This window comes from Syngnathus acus, chromosome 3, assembly GCF_901709675.1.
Source record: "Syngnathus acus chromosome 3, fSynAcu1.2, whole genome shotgun sequence".
NCBI classification, from domain to species: Eukaryota; Metazoa; Chordata; class Actinopteri; order Syngnathiformes; family Syngnathidae; genus Syngnathus; species Syngnathus acus.
This window is the reverse complement of record NC_051089.1, coordinates 15,229,726-15,248,555: the sequence shown is the minus strand read 5'-3', so window position 1 is coordinate 15,248,555 and position 18,830 is coordinate 15,229,726. Positions and strand designations below refer to the sequence as shown.

Here is an 18,830-nt window from a genome sequence, read left to right as displayed (position 1 = left end):
TCAAATCATTCTCCATTTTATCTTTTTTATTTCAACTTCAGACGCAACAAATTACTTTATAATCACAAAATAATGATCCATAGTCTTTTTGATTCACGATTCATAGTCTTCAGCGGGCCACTTGTGATTGATTTCATGACACAATGCTTCGGGACACTTTAAATTTAGGAATTTGGTCCATATATAAGGCGCACCGGACTATAAGGCGCACTGTCGGCTTTTGAGAAAATTTTAGGTTTTTAGGTGCGCCTTAAAGTCCGGAAAATACGGTAAGTGGACTGAGGAAAAGACACGTACAATGGACAGAGTCAGAAGATAATAAAGCCAAGAGTGTATGGAACCAAGGCAACCAAGAGCGCTAGCTTTTATTGGTATCTGGATCATTTGGAGAACTGTGAGACGCAAACACAAGGGCATTACTGATTACAGTTGACTTGCTGTACTGTTAATTAATCCTCGACACACAATAATCCTGTGATTATTTCTTTTCTCAACTCGTCATCCGCATGTGATGGCGCAAGTTGACATGTTGACAAGGTGAGAGATAAGTGTGGTTTTGACCACTAAGATGAGGACAGATGTGTGCATCCTTGTGCATGACATGTCCCCAAGCAGGAAACATCTTTCATCCACTCTGTTCTTACATTGATTAAACAGGTCCACACTTTGCTTTAGTAGTATTGATCCAGGTCAATACTTCGTTTTATCTTCCTGTCAAGTCAAAGACAATCATCTTATCCTTACAGGGGGGAAACAGATGTTAATTATGTGCTACTGTCTGTGTTTTTGGTATTGATTTCTGTTGCAAAAAGATGGATTGTGAAGTTTGAATATATGGGCGTGAGGAGTATGGCTTTAGAACAGAGATTGGCAACCTTAAATACTCAAAAAGCCATTTGGACTGCACACAAGTCAAGACATCCTTTTGACATCAAAGGTTTTGCAGGTTTTCTTGTCTCCCCTGGCAACTTTCAGTTCATGTGTGATGTGTTGACTTTGCACACCACACATGTTCATTCAAAACTCATGATTTGTAATTGTTATGTGTGGAAGTCTGACATTTTTTTGTAATGTGCATATTTTCGGACAGTTTACGCACCGTAGTCGGTGTGGATTGCAGTCCATACGAATTCCGTATGGACACGGCTCCGCATGCGCGTCGCAACAGCGTTAGTCTATCACATTTGATTTAGGTTTTGCTTGGAAAGTCTGGCAAGCGGCTCCATATAACTGTGATTGTATGCGCGGGCACATCAGCGACAGCTTGCTTGTTTATTTGGGCTGCTAAGTCACATGGCAGATGGCCCAACACAATAGGGGAGTGGGAGGGGTGAGGTTAAGGACCAAACTGTGCCTGCTCGCCGCTGAGAGAAGTAGCAAGTTTGGCAACCTGGCTGTCCATGGGGGTTTTGGGAGGAATATTAAAAATCCATATAGGATTAATACAACTGTGTTGCATAATGTCATATAGAAATTACACATAGAATATTATGTGACCAGACAAATAAGCTCTTCCGGTAAATTTATGCGGGTAATTATAAATTGTTTGGATTGCAAAGGAAGACAGGAAAAATGCAAGGAGAATTGCAAATTGAATTGCAAGAGCTATAGCTATATGGATGTTGCTGATGATATAACACATACCACAGGTACAAATAAATATCCTTTTGAATTCCACCTGACCTTCACCCCTGAAACAGCCCTCTAAGTTCATGCCATAATATACAACAAAAGAAGCAGAAAAAGGTAGAAAACATAGTGAGCTAGTAAAAGGCCTCACAAATGCTGTCAGCAAACGTGGGTGGAAATTCTGACACATTTGTCGGAATTTGTTGGTATGGATTCAAATGTTTGCATGAGGCACTATAGAACTATTGGCTAAAATGTCTCCATGTGTTTACTTTGTGTATATAAATAAACTACAAAGGTTTGGAACTGATGTGTTACTATTATCTGACAATTTGACTGATTTGCATGTGTCGAAGTACTTTGTAGTATGTTCTCATCCTTGGTCAAACACTCTTTTGTCCATCACTTTGTGAGTTACTAGGTTACCGTATTTTCCAGACTATAAATCGCTCTGGAGTACAAGTCCCACCAGCCATAAAATGCATAATAAAGGAGAAAAAGACATATATAAGTTGCACTGAAGTATAAGTCACATTTTTGGGGAAAATGTAATGGATCAAATCCAACAACAAGAACAGACATCTCATCTTCAAAGGCAATTTAAAATAAAAATAGAATAAAGGCAACAACAGGCTGAATATTTGTATGGTATGCTAACGTTACATGACACATCAACAACAACTGAGAACATGCCTGGTATGTTAACATAATAAACAAACGAGTTATTCAGATAACTATAGCATAAATAACATGCTAACAAGTTTACTAAACCATTCATGTAAATCCAAATAATTAAATGCAATGAACTCTGTGTCACTTTTAAACAACTCCGCTAACACTGGAAGTAGAAGATGCGGCACTTCCTCTTCTACGTTGCTTATGTCAGACTAATCAAAACAATTATCAACACAGGCCTAGAGCGCCTTCTTGCGGTTTAGTGTGAAATGATATAATAATGTGTTAATAATTTCACACCTATGTTGCTCCAGAGTATAAGTCGCACCACCAACCAAACTCGGAAAAAAACTGCGACTTATAGTCCAGAAAATACAGTACTCATTGTTTCATAGAGATGAACAGGTGTGCCACGATATGATTCTGACAGTTCAATTTACAGCATGGTTGCTCAAACCATTTATGATCCGTCCGTCCGTCCGTCCATCCATCCATCCATCCATCCATCCATCCACCTTTCAGTCATGAGCATAGGTGACGCTAGGAACATAGATTGACCAATAGCTTGAGACCTTCACCTTTCGGCTCAGCTCCTTCTACACCACAACTGACTGATAATGAGTCTGATACTGATAATGACCTCCTTGGTGAACCCATGGGGAGGGATACCCACGTTGCCTCTTTGGGCTGTGCCCGATTGGGCCCTATGGGTGCAGCCCTCCCACCACCAAACACTTGCCAATGAGCCCCACTTCCAAGCCTGGCTCCAGAGGAGGTCCCGGTGGCCAGCGTCTAGGCAGGGGAAATTGAGGTGCAAAGGTTTTAGAGGTCTATGAACCGTACTATGTCTGATCTCTTAAACTAGCATCTGTTTGTCATGGGTGACCCTGCCAGGAGCATAAATCGCCAGACAACTTATCTTAGATCACTGGGACACACAAAGCCCTCTCCTAGGATAAGATGACAGCTCAGGGAGGGGACCGTAATTTTTTTTTTGGTGATATTTTTCTAATCAGGATTCACAAGAACTATTGACACTGCTAACATGCATGCTTCCAGGTCCCATTAGATAATTAAGACCACAAGGCATTATTCCAACATTATCCTCTGCACCTTTCTACACTCTGTGAACTGTGAAATATCATCAAAATCCATTTTATTAATAAGCATAGGCATAAATAATTCAGCGCAATAGTTAAAAATCACTATTCTAATTAAAGCGGCAACCAAAATGAAACTTAGGCAGATGTAACTGTAATTACTTAATGTGATTTAAAGTATCTATAAAGTCCCTGCCTTGCTCTATGTGAATAAGTTATCAGCTCTAATTGACCATTGGTGCTTGCGTGTAGTATGGGGGAGACATAATATGATGAAACTGCAGTTTACTTCCATTTGTTAAAGTGTTTTAAAGCACATTAGGGCTAACAAATGTTCTCTTGCTTGCACCTCTTTGTTTTTTATTTTCCTGTTTTTACATTAGTATGACATATTGTAATCATAGGCGGCACGGTTAGCACGTCCGCCTCACAGTTAGGAGGGTGCGGGTTTGATTCCACCTCCGACCCTCTCTGTGTGGAGTTTGCATGTTCTCCCCGTGTCCGCGTGGGTTTTCTCCGGGTACTCCGGTTTCCAAAAACATGCATGGTAGGCTGTTTGAGCACTCCAAATTGTCCGTAGATGTGAGTATGAGTGCGGATGGTTGTTCGTCTCTGTGCCCTGCGATTGGCTGGCAACCAGTTCAGGGTGTCCCTCGCCTACTGCCCGATGACTGTTGGGATAGGCTCCAGCACACCCGCGTCCCCCGTGGGGACAAGCGGTATAGAATATGGAAGGATGGATATTGTAATTATACTAACTGACACCAGTTACAACTGTAAAAAAGCATTCAAACCAAATGTAGAGCTTCTGTGAGGTAATAATTAGTAGTTTGTGAGATTAACCCTGCAATATATCACATTTACCAAGTAGTGTCCTTTGGTGAGACCCTTCTCTGACATTTGCATATCATTTTCAGCTCCTGCAGAGTTTATTCAACCTCCGCAGTCCATTGCCCGTCCTGTGGGGACTACCGCTATCTTCACCTGCCAAGCCCAGGGTGAACCTGAGCCCCAGCTCACTTGGCTAAAGAACGGCCAGATCCTGGAGCCTGATGGCCAAATCAAACTCAGGAACAACAACAGGTAAGTAGGCAAGTAACAAAATTGAACATGTGGGCAGATCTTAATGACGCAATTAAGTAACATTTGGGACATTGAAGAATACTATTTTGCTTTGCCTGGTTGTGATAAATTCCTTTGGGTGGGATTTCTCCATCAACTTGGCCATTTTACCCTGGCTAATTTAATGCATGTCTTTATGTGCGTACACCTTATTGGATGCTTTTCCGTGGTGGTCCCCTTGAGTGCAATGAGTTTTGTAGGAGCATGTTTTCACACGATAAAGTCCACATGCTGCAGCGACTGCTTTATTGTCTTACGGAACGTGGCATTGCAAATGCATCTCAAAGATAATTTAAATGATTAATTTACATTGTACCAGCTTGTACCCACCTTCCTTTATTGCCATGTATTTGCATGAGCTGTGGCAGCACGGGAGATGTTAGCAGTTGGCGGCCGAGATTCTCTGGTTCCTTGCTCTGCTTGTGTAATTTGTCATGTGCTTCTCTGTGTTGCGAGATGTAATGCTTCCGCCCACACCTCTAGAGGTTATCTGGAGACTTTAAATTGCCCATAGGCGTGAATTTTGAGTGTGACTGGTTGTTTGTCGCTATGTGTGACCTGTAATCTCCCTCTCGTTCAAAGTCAGCTAGGATAGACTCCAGTTTGCCTGCGATCATAAACAGGACAAGCGGTACAAAATGAATGAATGCATGAGCTGTAATAATATTGCCTTCATTCCAAGTGGAACTGGTGCATTCAGAAGAAATAAAACAAAGGTGACCAATATTTTTTAAAACATACTATTGTAAATATCGCGCAGTGTTTCATAGCCCCAGCACATATACTTTTTCGTACATTCTGTAACACATGACTCCATGCAGGGTTCACTTTTTCTGTTTGGGCCATGCGAGAAACCAACCACTATTCATTGCTTTATTATGCATAAGGCAAACGTAGAAAGTGTACTGCATATGCATAAAAAAGATCAATAGCTGCAGTGTAGTGCAGCAAGTACATTGAGCAGACATCACCATCACTCACATGTACTCATCCACTCCCACGCCCCTTCTCCAGCCTACACTTTATTAGTCAAGGAGAAGAAAAGAAGAGTGGAAGAAAACAAATGACCAGGACCATGTTTTGTTGTCAGGGAAAAGCAAAATGATAAGTGGGTACAACGAGCAAATGAGAAGATGAAGTGGGTTTCTACTCGCCACTATGAATCTATGAACCTGCTATAATGTGGATGTCATGCTTCACAAACTATTCTTTGATTGCTATGGGAATCAAGATTCATTTTGTAATCTACTATTAGTTAATCAGCTCATAAACTGCTAGTTGACCGTGAAAGGCTTTCTGTCATTTAGAATTATATTTCTACCTTATAAATTTCCCTTGTGTCGCGATACAAATAGACTTTGTATCTTGGGCAATAAAAACATGTCCAAGTAATAGTAAAGCGTTTTCCAATCCAGGAAATGTGATGTTCTTAGGTGTCACTGGTGAGAATGTCCAAAGAAATTTTGATTCTCAAGTTATTTACATTCTGCTTGAATTGAGATGAACTGGGTTGGTGCTCCAGCCTCCGACAGATCCAAAAGATGGTACTGCAGTAAAAAAAAAAAAGTTCTGTGCTTGGCATTACCCAATTGATAATGTCCATTACCGCCAGCAGCAGATATGGAGTGAAATGGTATCGCTCAATATATTATGAACACAACATATCAGACAATGTTTAGAATTGGTCGGCCTTTGTGGAGGTCGACGAATGACTTAGTATATTGTGTCCTCTGCTCGATTCAAATCATTCAAACAATTATAGATTCAGTATAACCTTTATTTAAGTTATTTTACATTTTCTGAGTTGCTTCATCCAGTAGTTCGTTGTGGCTCAAATATGTTATTTGCAAATAATTTAGTAAGTCACAAAGCAACGTACTAATGTAAGCCAGATAATAAAAATGTCATGTCTTTGGAACAAAAATATCGATCCTGATTTTGGCGTAATCAACCATTACTATTTTCGAATATATAATCTACAGTACGTATCTGACAATAATATTGTGTATTATTTGTTTGTATATTCATTTTGCACGGCAACTGATTTCAGGTTACAACAGTCCATTTTTTTCTGGTAAGGGCCATGGACAGGAAGATGAGTTTTACCTCAAGCTCAAACAGCCTCTGTAATGTAGATTGCTTTTATTGCTGTGTTGCAGAGAGGCAGAGTAGATGGGAAATCATGGCGCCAGGCATTTTACCTCCTGAGCCAAGCCAAAACAAAAGTAATCATATGTAAATTGTATTCAACAGCTCTGGGCAGGACGATGCCTCTGTTCTCATACAGTAAAGTATATTGGTGTTATGACAGGGAAGCCGGAATATACTGTGAGTGCAAACGACCAATTTCAATTAATGTACGGTCGGAAGGGGGCGTGTATGTTTATGCAACAATACGCAAACCGCAATGTTACTCCCGTCAGCCCCTCATCCCTCATGACCTTCAAGAGGAAATCGGACAAGGGCAGGAAGGGGAATCGATTCTATTCACGCACACTCTTGCATGCACAGATTAATAAAAAAGCGAGTAAGCATGTATGTACACTAATATCTCAGCAATGCTATTATTCATTTGGTGAGCACTTAGTTTCACATAAAAATGCACAAATGTGTTGCCCTTTGCACTTTACACAAGAGGCAAATGCTGAATGTGGTGTCAGCTCGTACTGCTTATGTAAACGGACACATAGCCACTCAGGGGAAGCTGTTTGTTCTCACTGCTACGTGTTGACACATGTTAACTCACACACTTTCACACATACATCTGCGTCCTTGCTAATACATATTAAAACACACTTGTTTAATATTGACACACTTTGAGACTATTGGACTGAATGGCTGTCTGACCATCTTTACAAAAAAAAATTCTATTGGTCTTTGTAGCACTTGGAAAGAAAGGAAACCGGTTGGAGTGGTTTATTTTTGAAGACTATCATGAGAGGTAACAGGCTTCTTTGAAAACTACACATTTTTCCACAAACTCTAAAAGGCTCTTTCTTTTCTTCTTCATTCTTTTAGCTCATTTTCTTTCACCAAGAGACGTTCTTTCTTGTTTGTAGCCCACACGAATCATAGGGCTTGGGCATTGGCCTTGACCTCTGACCTTGCCTGTAATCAGTCATACCACCGGGCCCTTCCCTCCTCTCAGACCACAGACGGCTCATTGACCGTCTCCCCAACACTTCCCCCCACCTTTTCTTCCTGTTCCTCTCTTTGTCCTATTCCCTCATGCTGGATTCGGAATAGCCATGCCGTTTTTTTTGATGGGGTGCTGCTCACAGACAATGGCAAGTAAACACGCCCTCAGAGATGGAACAACAGAGCCCCACTGTCAGACACACTGGCCTTATGCATCAATCCGTGAAACAACCTTGAACTGATGGGTAAATGATGGTGTCATCCTGTCAGGAGAGGACAGGCTGGCTTTGGAGCTCATGCAATACAAGCAAACAACTCCCTACCCCCCCATTCCCCCAAACACTTTGTCTTTCACTCTTTCCATCTGTTTCTTACCAACTTGGGATACTTTATAGTGACAAACATATAATCAAGACCAGACGATCGCCTTTTTAAAAAGTCAATTGCTGTTTCGTGTGATATTTGTGACCCAAGAGGGATTTAGCCATAAGCCCGTCAGATCCCATTTATCCCTCTGGTAGTTTTTTCCTGGTAGGAAAGAATGTGGCTTACATTTACAGCTGTAGCATGACTAACACTTACTTTAAACAGAAGCATTTTGGGTGGAAATAATCAGCGCACTCATCAGCCACCACTGAGCTTTACAAAGTATAACAATAGCTAGCCCAAGCAAGATGCCAACATTTGAATTTTCTTCAAACAATAATTAGCAAGAAATCTAAGCATCAAACAAAAAAATTCACAAATCACACTTGACCTAACTGAGATTAATGACACTTGATCTAGATTGGTTAATATTTGGTGAGCTACAAATATATGATCACGTTAAATCAACTTTTTAACCTTTTAGCCATGTCAAAATGCCAATTCCTAACCAAAAACAATGTGGGAATGTCCTTCATTCACTCATCTTGGAACATTCCTGCTCACATTACTACCTCTTTCAGTAGCAGCCCCCGCCCGATCCTAGAAATTGACTGGTGCTTCACTTTGTGACATCACAAAGTGAGGCGCCACCCCTGTACTACCCTAGCAGATAAAACACACCCACGTTCTCAGAGCATCTTTCTCTGCCACTTGAGTTGACGCGTGGCTCTTCTGATTTTGGTATGTCAAATAAATTATAACATATTTCCATGTACACGTGCAATGTGCTCAAGTAGTAGTAATTGCTATTGAGTACATTGAATGAGTTTTTCTTGTCATTTTGAGATGTCCTACTTTGTGAGCGGTAACTGAACGCACCTCGACAGGAACGACGTCTTACTTCCAGGTTTGGCAAATTGTCACCAGAATATCTCATATTCATAAGAAAATAGATCGCCAAAGGTAATATATAATATATGCCTGTGATTAACTGGAATGCTTCAAAATACCATACAGACTCTTATGTCTCACTATGGTACAGCTCTATAGCTGCACAAGGCAACAAAAAGACAATCACATAATTTCTCCCTTGTGCTCCAAATGTGGAGAAGACCAAAAGCTCCTTTCAGAATGTTGGACCGACTTTTTGCCAGCAGATGTGGTATTTCTGAAGCCTACACATCCACAGTATCATTGTGTTTAGGTTCGGAATAGTGTACCTGCTGAAAAAAAATTCACACTGAATTCCCCCCACACTCTCTGGGTGTGTTGGTAACAGCATCAGGTCGAGCTTCCCTGGCGGCCCCTCTCTCATCTCTGACGCCTGGTCACGTCGCCTGTCTACAATCACTCCATCCGTTGCTGGTATGAAAGGGTGTGATGGTTGAGCAGTTGTTGGAAGACTGGAGACTGCGGCCACCTCTGAGGTCAAAGGTGATATTGGCTTAGAAAGGGTGTTAATGCAAAAGTCCTTTTTGAGCCAATTCAACCCGCCTGGCAGACAGAAGAGTATAATTACACCTCCATTGCACAGTTTATCCTGTCCATCATAAGAAACAGTAATGATGTAATTATATGTAATTGACAAGGAAAGTGAATCATTCACATCTTCATTTTGGCTTGGTGACTAAGAAGAGCACTTTTGGATCATCCATGCCTATCCTAAAAGGCCACTTTCCATATGGCCAATACAAAGGTCCACAAATAATGGATTATATACTCTGAATAAAGCTCATTTTTTCGCTCCCATTTGTGTGCTTTGAGGGAATATATACATACATACACATAATATTGGGCAATGTTCAAATGATCCTGCCAGAGTTGTGAAGATGGTATGACAATTGTTGTGAAACTCGATTCCGCAAATGTGAAAAACAAACACTTAAGGATATTGCTGCCCTTGTTTAAGTTAAATGGCTAAATGAATTTGCGTTTCATGTAATTCAATTGTGACCAAGACCAACATAATCTTGATGGTGCTGAAGATGATGCCTTTGCACATTTTTGCATTATCAGTCAAGGCACCATATTTTTCATTTAAGTAAGTCAGGGATGGGCAATTTGAATGATAGAGGATGCCACAATTTTTCCTTTACTGACACCGGGGGTGGGTGGCTTTCACAGGACCACACACTTCCCAGCTAGATGTATGAAAAAAAATGCCATTGCATGTGAACAAAATACGCGCGTACATGCAAAATGCATGCTCATAACATATTTCATTTTTCATAATACTTTCACATTCCATTTATAAAAGATCCAGGCTTCTATGACAAAGGGTTTGAACCATCAACAATAACCACATATTGTGGCTTTGCTTTCCACAGTGCCAAGCGCTCTCGTGAATATTAATTACCATTCAAGAATGGCACAAAACTGCAGAACACCAAACCTACATTAAGTGCATGAAAAAATATATATATATATTTTTCACAAAATCAACTCACTCATAATTCTAAAACTATTTAGGTACTATCCTGAGTGTCATTCCAAATACACCAAAAAAGATAAATAAATAAATAAATATTAAGCCTAATCACGCTGTAGTACAGGGCGGGTATAAAAACTAGTGCAAATGCAACTTGACATGTCTGTCATCTACTGTTAAATACATAGATTCATATTACAACTTAAAATTATTTAATGGACCTTTGCCGGCGAATCGTAAAAATCAGTGTATTATTGATGCCTGTTGAAATGCATTGCAATTTTGTAAAAACCTCGAAAAATCTACAAAAATTCTAAGCCTGCAATTTACATTTTCCTAGAAAAATGATTACAATGAATAATGTACTATTTGTATGAACTGTTTCAATTGAAGTACCGTATTTTCCAGATCATAAGTCGCATTTTTTTTCAGTTTGACCGGGGGTGCGACTTATAATGAGGAGCGACTTATATTAAATTATTAACACATTATTACTTGATCATTAACACATTACTCATCACTTCACATGTTATGTCCATTTTAAACCGCACGAGGGCGCTCTAGGCCTGTAGAATAATTGGAACCGCAACTGACGATGAGTCTCATCCATTGACTTCTACTATCCACTGACTTCCGGAGTCAGCGGAGTTGTTTATAAGTGACACAGAGGACGTCGATTTTGATGGATTTAATGATTTGGAGTGACACGGATACACTTGTTATTCATGTTATAGTTATTTGATTTATAGTTTATATATAGTTATAGAGGCCTGTGGAATAATTGGAACCGCAACTGACGAAGAGTCCGACGTCAGCGCTGCATGTACTTACGGAGTCAGCAGCGGCGTTGTTTATGCAGAGGACGAAGATTTCAATGGATTTAATGATTTGGAGTGACACGGACGGTTTGATAAACTTGTTATTTGTGTTATAGTTATTTGAATAACTGTCAATATGTTACGTCAGGCACGTTCTCAGTTCCTCGTTTGTGTTTATGCAACGTTAACATACCGTATCGTTTAACATGTTGTTGCCTATTCATGTCTGTTCTTGGTGTTGGATTTTGTCAAAAAAAGTTCCCCCAAAAAACGAGACTTGTACTCCGGTGTGACTTATATGTTTTTTCTTCTTTATTATGCATTTTATGGCTGGTGCCACTTGTACTCTGGAGCGATTCCTAATCTGGAAAATATGGTAAACTGCGTCATATATGTATTTGATTTTTGCGGCTGTATTACTCAGGTTTGTTTTGCATTTCTATACTTGTCAAGAACAAACACACACACACACACACACACACACACACACACACAAAAATGTATATTGTCTGATGTACAGCCAATTCACAATCCAGGAAGGAGAAATCTGCCGTGATCGACAGTCAGTGGCAGTGATAGAATGGCGAGATTGTCAAGTAAAAGCATTGAGAGGAAAAAAGATTTACCTTGTCTGGGAAGCTGTGTTTGTCTCAGCTTTGTGGTTAACGACTGTGTATACGTGTGCATGTGTGTGTGCGTGCGTGTGTGTGTGTGTGGTGTGTGTGTACACAAAAAAAGGCTCACTGATGTTGGCAAATTGCTTTTTTTGAAACTCCGAAATCGATTTATGCTCCAAAGGGAGTTCCAGTAGATGACAAACCAGGTTGAAATATATGCTCTGGATGAGGTGCGTGCAGTGTGCATGACAATTTCCTTGACTGTGAACCCTCTGCCCGTACACAGTGAAAGCAATATTTGATATTGATTTGTTTTACCATTTGCATAAGAACTGCACAGAATCTATTTTTGAGGGGTGGGTGGTGGCGCTCATTTTTTTCTGCTTTGTATACCATATGTGAAGGGAGAATTCAGGATTTGCTTTGACATTGGCTGTAAGTGAAAAAACAGCTTACACAACAGCATAAACACTCCCTGGCCATATTAGCTACACTAGCTCAATTTAATAAGCTTTAATATTTGTGCTGTACGTGCATTTTTCATTCAGATTCATTCTTCATTTTAACTACATTCGCAATGTTAAACATTCTAAGTCTGGCAGTACCAATTCGGTAAATTACATATACCGCATAGTGGAAAAACTCTATGCTAAACACACACCTGATGACCTTCAAATTCAATCCACGGCTCCCACCATACGTACCTTTTTGATGGCACTTGACCGTAATGGATAAATGCAATTAAAAAAAATGCAATTGTTGCTGGTCAGTGTGCCCCCTATTCCCTCTGCCTTATTTGAGTCAAAAGATGACGACAGAACTTTGGAACTACACTTCCCAATCAGGTCAATTTTTAAGGACAAAAAAATGTGAAGCCATACTGGTGAATCAGACCCACCCAAAGCTCATATGGGTTCATATTATTAAGACAACAATACACCTACTGCTATTTTATGATGCAAATGATAATGAAGCTCATTTTTCTCCCTCTCGCAGCACACTGACGATATACAGCATCAGTCAGGACGACGAGGCCATCTACCAGTGCATCGCTGAGAACAGCGCCGGCTCCACGCAGGCCAGCGCTCGTCTCACGGTGCTCTGGGCTGACGGACTCCCCGGTGTGCCCACCAACGTGCAGGCCAAGGCCCTCTCACCTACCACCATCCGAGTGTCTTGGAGGGAGCCCGATCAGAACACACAAGACATCATCGGTTACGTGCTCCACATCCGCAGGACGCTAGGTGAGGATGCAATCAAAAGCCAGAGAGCAAAATGTAAATGACTTGCAAGGATGCGAGTGCCTGACTAATGCCAGAAATCCCACCTTGCAAAATTAAGAGCCAATTAGAGGTATGCAGTGAAAATTCTAATGAAAGGGGAATGTATTCTATAAAATACATTTCATCAAAACATTTTAATGATCAAAGCAATTGGTCGCACGTTTGCTAACGTTAGTATGGAGAAGAGAATACGTACATTATATAGCTTCAGATCAGTCCCAGCTGCTCTTCTCAGTTGATCTCCCTCATGTGTAATTAAAGGCCCTAGGCATGATTCAATAAGGTTGGTGCAATTACACTTTCAGGATGGCATAGCCTGATAGTTTAGGGCTGGAGGTAGACCGCAGTTATGGTTGGGTGTCTCTGGATTAAGAGCAATAATATGCAATAACACGCCCCCATCTCTACCTCTGGCTAAAATTCCCGAGACCAAGGCCAAAGTACATTCGCTATTAATTACCAGCCAGCAAATCCAGTGAATAAGCGAGAACTATTCAATTGTAATAGAAACTAATGCATATATTGTTTCCTCTCTAGAGCTTTTTTTAACATCACAGGAATGCAAAAGAATAATCAAATTTTAATCATATTTTTCTGCGACTTCATCCGTTTTTATGGCGTATCGCTCTAATTGCTCACAATCAGACCCAATGGAAATGGAGTACGAGGAGGCAGTCAGTAAGGTGACGCTGCAGCAGGTCATCCGCGATCTCGAGCCTTCCACCAGTTACACCTTCTACGTCAAAGCCTACACGTCCCACGGGGCCAGCAAGCCATCGGACGGTGCCGCAGAGATCACTCATGGGGAAGGTGAGTGCAGAAAACTAAACATAGAATACACCCGTCATACCATTAGTCAAAGCAATGAAAGACAGCAAAGACTTTTGTATTCTTTTATTATACCTCATCCACAAATCCACAAAAGGATGTCCAAGTATTGTTGCACTATGTAGAGATCCAAATAAGAGGCAGAGTGAAGGTGTCAACATCTTTGGACTTGCTGTGCCTTTCTTTAAAAGCACCTTAGCAGATCCACAATCATGAGTCTTGTTTTTTGTACTTTTTTGTACGAGGTTACTAGAAAGACGAAAAATACAATGCCCCAATCCAACACACTTTAAAAGTAGGATTCAAAGAAATACCGTATTTTCTGCACTATAAGGCGCACCGGATTATAAGGCGCACCTTCAATGAATGGCCCATTTCAAAACTTTGTCCATACATAAGGCGCGCCGGATTATAAGGCGCATAGAATAAAAAACTCAACGTTGCTCAAACGTTAATGCAATCACAATATAGTAACAATCGAAATAGTGAAAACAATATATCAGTAACTCAACATTGCTCAAACGTTAATATCACACAACACACAAAATAAACACGTAAAGCTTACTTTAATAAGTTAGTCTTCATCCACGAATCCATATTGGTCCATATATAAGACGCACTGTCGGCTTTTGAGAAAATTGGAGGTTTTTAGGTGCGCCTTATAGTGCGGAAAATACGGTAGTCAACATCATTGCTACTTGGCCAAGTTTGATAATGTCTTGTCTTGTGTTGCAGTTCCAGCACCTCCCTCTCTCTTTGCCAAAGTTGTCAACAGCAGTGTCGTGCAAGCAATGTGGGAAGCTTCCACCAAGATGGGACAACACCAAGGCTTTCGGCTGTATTACAGAAGAGCCCACACGGCAGTGTTTACTGGTCCTATTTTCTTACCGCGCAATGCTACCCAGTACAACATCACTCAGCTGGGTGAGAGGCTTCAACAGATTACTCCTTGAACTAAATATTATGGATGTTTCTTTCAAGAGTACTTTACTCATTGTGTGAATATCTGCCATGTGTCTTTTGTCCAGATCCTTCAATGGTTTATGAAATAAATTTGCTGGCATACAACCAACACGGAGATGGCAATGCCACCATGCGTTTTGTTTCACTCCGAGAGGCTTTGGAGAAATCTGGTAATTGCTTGGCACAAATGTACTTTACGAGTACTGTGATGCACTTTAACGTGTGCACTTGTTGGAACTTAATGTGTCCTGTCTCACCAGTTCTAGATGCCTCCTGTGACTGTGTGCAAGATGAACAGAGCAAAACATCCACCACTGGCATCATAATTGGTATTCACATTGGAGTGACTTGTATCATCTTCTGTGTGCTCTTCCTGGTGTTCAGCTACCGTGGCAGGTGTGTTCCAATAACCCATGTTAAGGATTAATGTCTCCATGTCACAAGTGTAGACGAGTGTTTTAAATTGTGACCATGGTAATCCTCAGGTTGATGATGTGTAAGGCAGCTCAGGCCACCCCCCAGGCGGCACAGAGTACAGCGCTAGAAGCCTCTTCTTCCCAGGAGGGCTCTGGGCTGAACACAGCCAACAGAAGAGAAATGGAGGTCAATTGCAGCGCCGAAGGGAACAAAGTGGTTGACAGCAACGAGCTGGAGAGACTCTTCCCTCAATCCAACACGCAAGACCCACACGTGGTGAGTCTTCATAGAGCAGTGGCGACAAGATTGAATGTATTTTGTTGCTGACAAATCACATTTCAGCCCATTTATCAGGAATATGTATAGTAAGAATGTGGAAAATGTGAACATTTATACAAGTTGATTTGCAGTGTGCGCCCCTACATCTTATACTTACACCCCTAAAATTTCAGGCTAGGGGCCACTGAGCTACTATTAAAAAAAAAGGAAGTGTGGCGCAGTGAAGAGTGAAGTGAAATACATAACTTGCTGGGAAAAATAGCTTGAAAATAAAATGACCCATCAATGTCTTGCCATTTCATTCCTCTACCAGCCGCTCGATCCACGGGCGCAATACATTGCCCCACTCAGGTGGTCTCTCCAACATCACTCCGTAGTCCATCAATAAAGTTCTTACTGGAATCCGTTTGAATCAAAACCAAGCAAAACAGACTTTTTAAAACAATCTTTTTCTTTTTTCAGGCTGACACAACCCTTTTGACCTACTCGCCAAATGACACCCAGTTGTCCACAATACCACTGGATGAATTTCATGTGGAGCAGGACACAGAGACGCATTTCCAAGCGTCGCCTGCGACACGAACGGCTCAACAGAACCAAGGCTAATCAATGTACCAAGTGTCCACTCAGATTCTCTCTCACTCAGGTTTTCTTTTCAAAGTAGTTTGCATTTTGTGCAAAGATTTTTATTGGTAAGTTAAAATGTTCTAGAGAGTCTAGAACTCATTTTTGGGGGACTTGTTTTTCGCCAGGCTTACCAGTTAAGTGTTCTTTACTCTCACTGTCTGGTTGTTTGTTTTTTTCTGGTGTTTGGCAGCACACAGAAGAGAGACCCCAGATGTCCTTGTTATACAAAGATAATATCATTTTTAAGTTTAAAAAATATATTTGCATATATATATACTGTACTGTATCTTTATCATCTCTCTGTCAAAGTGGTTCTTGGACTACTCTTCTGTGGATATCAAAGACGCCAGCTACCTGCTGAAACATAGCAACGATTTCATCTTGTTGCTCACAGAAGACCGAAACCTTCTTCCAGGCACTCAGTCAGTTTTGTCTCAGGACTTTTTTTTCCCCACCGTTGTGAATTCTGGGCCCTCATACAGGTTCTAGGCATGCGTGAACCTTTTATTCAACAAAAACCTACCTCAGCCGGAATGAATGTGTTGTGGGAAGCCTTTAGGGACTTTATCTTCCCCTGTGTTCACGCTAACTGTACATGCAGAGAAGCCGATGGGTCAGAATTAGAAGATCAGGTGCCGCTCTACCTCAGATGTCAAAAATCCTCTCTCCTCCTGTGCTTCTTGAAGCAGAATAAAAAACGAGTATCCAACATAAAGCACTTCCAAATGTTGAAGTCAATGTTCTACCTCAACATATTGTTCATGTCACTGTTGTAGTTTATCTTTGTTTCTGATCTCCTCAGTTTGAAGAATTTGCTGTCTGTGGATACAAACATATTCAGTTCCACATGCAATATGTCATGTATGTGATGTCATGTGCTATTGATTTTAGCTCTGTTGTTCCATTTTGAAGGATTATTTTACTATTGTTTTTTGTTTTACATTTTGAGGGAAATAGATCCTTTAGCAGATAGAATAAAACACTCCTAAACGTAAGCTGCAATGGACATAATATTTTCCAGACAATTTACTGCTTAATGTGATATTTAATGCTCAATTGGACAACTGCAAAATGACACAAATTAATGGTATGACTGTGTGTGTATCAATGTAGATGTTATGTGCAAGTCCAATTTTTGGTTTTGTTGTTTAGTTTTAAAAACAAGCACAAATCTGATTAAACTGCCAAGACGTATTAACCACTTTTGCAAGTATAGGTCAACATTTTGGTCAATCATTTACTTACAGCAAATTGGATAAGACAGACAATGGCACTTCATTAATTGGATTGTGACGAAGAGTAGGTTATTAGGTTCAGTGTAGCAGCACATACTGGGACTTACATTGCTCTTATAACAAAATGTGTGCCACCTCTTTTGGCTGCCCAAATAAATCCTGAGAAGCATGCTAGCATGCTTAAATACACATAACGTTCTTTTTAACCATTGGGTTGTCAGACAAAGTCTGTTCATGACCTTGATTCATGCATTTTCTACACCAGTCCATTTCATCAGGGTCGCGGGTGAGCTGGAGCTTATCCCAGCTGACCTTGGGCGAGAGGCGGGGTACATGCATCCAGGACCGGTAGCGAGTTGATCGTAGTCTTTCTCACTCACATTCACACCTATAGGCAATCCTTATGTTGTTATTTTTGAATACTGAAGGAATTGCCTTTCCTCGAGTTTTTAAAATGTTTTTAATGTTTTGGTTTTGGCAGATTCATTCGCTAACTTTCTCAACATAGGGAAAAAATTGTTTGGCCAAAATGTTGACTTATTCAGTGTCATTGAATCTTCAATCTCAGTAAGCTTCTTACTAAAATCAAATGAAAATGAAGACGTTGACGAGCCATGATAGTTGTTCATCACGCTAGCCTACCTTTAACCTATTCCACAAACCATCACTACTGGCCTTCTGTCTTGTGTAAATACTGGTGTCAGAAACAGAATTATGCGGGATGTCAATGACCTCTAACAAAAAGCTAAATGGGGGAGGTGGATGTCATCATTCGGCAGTTCTTGTCTCTCCACAGTTCTTGGTCCAGTGGCATCACAGGGTCTCGCTTTGAAATGCATCATGGTAATCTACCTCAGTAGTTTCTGTTCTTTTTTTGTGTCTTTATGAAAACATGCCGAGTAGAAACACAACTACACTCATATACAGTACAAACAAATGTAAATACTGTATATGCAAATAGTCAGCATTCACTAGATGGTGAAATAGTCAGGATGGCACACACACACACACACATAATGTTGAATCCCTCTTTAATGCACCAGTCATCACAGTCTAGGTTCTTGTTTAGTTTCTAGTTGAAGTGAATGTGTGGCTTTTTCATATGACTTTTTTTCACATCACAAAATGTCAAAATTATTTTTGTCACTGGTGATTGTTTACCTTTGAATAAATAAACTGTCAAAAGTAAAGTGGGTGGGACTTAAAACTCAGTACACACAAAATGAAGAAACTATCTTTCATTTATTTGCTCAGAGTGAATCATGCACAGACATCAACGTACTTTATATTCATAGGTCCATCCTT

At 40.5% G+C, this 18,830-nt stretch overlaps 1 protein-coding gene across 1 annotated transcript in view; it reads left to right on the top strand.

Annotated features, from left to right (window-relative positions):
- Nucleotides 1-18,565, top strand: part of igdcc3 (immunoglobulin superfamily, DCC subclass, member 3) — a 52,343-nt gene extending 33,778 nt beyond the window's left edge. Inside the window, exons 7-14 of the mRNA XM_037246834.1 lie at nucleotides 4,322-4,487; nucleotides 12,890-13,137; nucleotides 13,822-13,986; nucleotides 14,740-14,928; nucleotides 15,033-15,137; nucleotides 15,228-15,363; nucleotides 15,453-15,660; nucleotides 16,126-18,565. Of these exons, the coding sequence (XP_037102729.1) occupies nucleotides 4,322-4,487; nucleotides 12,890-13,137; nucleotides 13,822-13,986; nucleotides 14,740-14,928; nucleotides 15,033-15,137; nucleotides 15,228-15,363; nucleotides 15,453-15,660; nucleotides 16,126-16,269 (1,361 nt within the window). The 3' untranslated portion in view covers nucleotides 16,270-18,565. The remainder of the gene's footprint in view (nucleotides 1-4,321; nucleotides 4,488-12,889; nucleotides 13,138-13,821; nucleotides 13,987-14,739; nucleotides 14,929-15,032; nucleotides 15,138-15,227; nucleotides 15,364-15,452; nucleotides 15,661-16,125) is intronic.
- The last annotated feature ends 265 nt before the right edge of the window (nucleotides 18,566-18,830 follow it).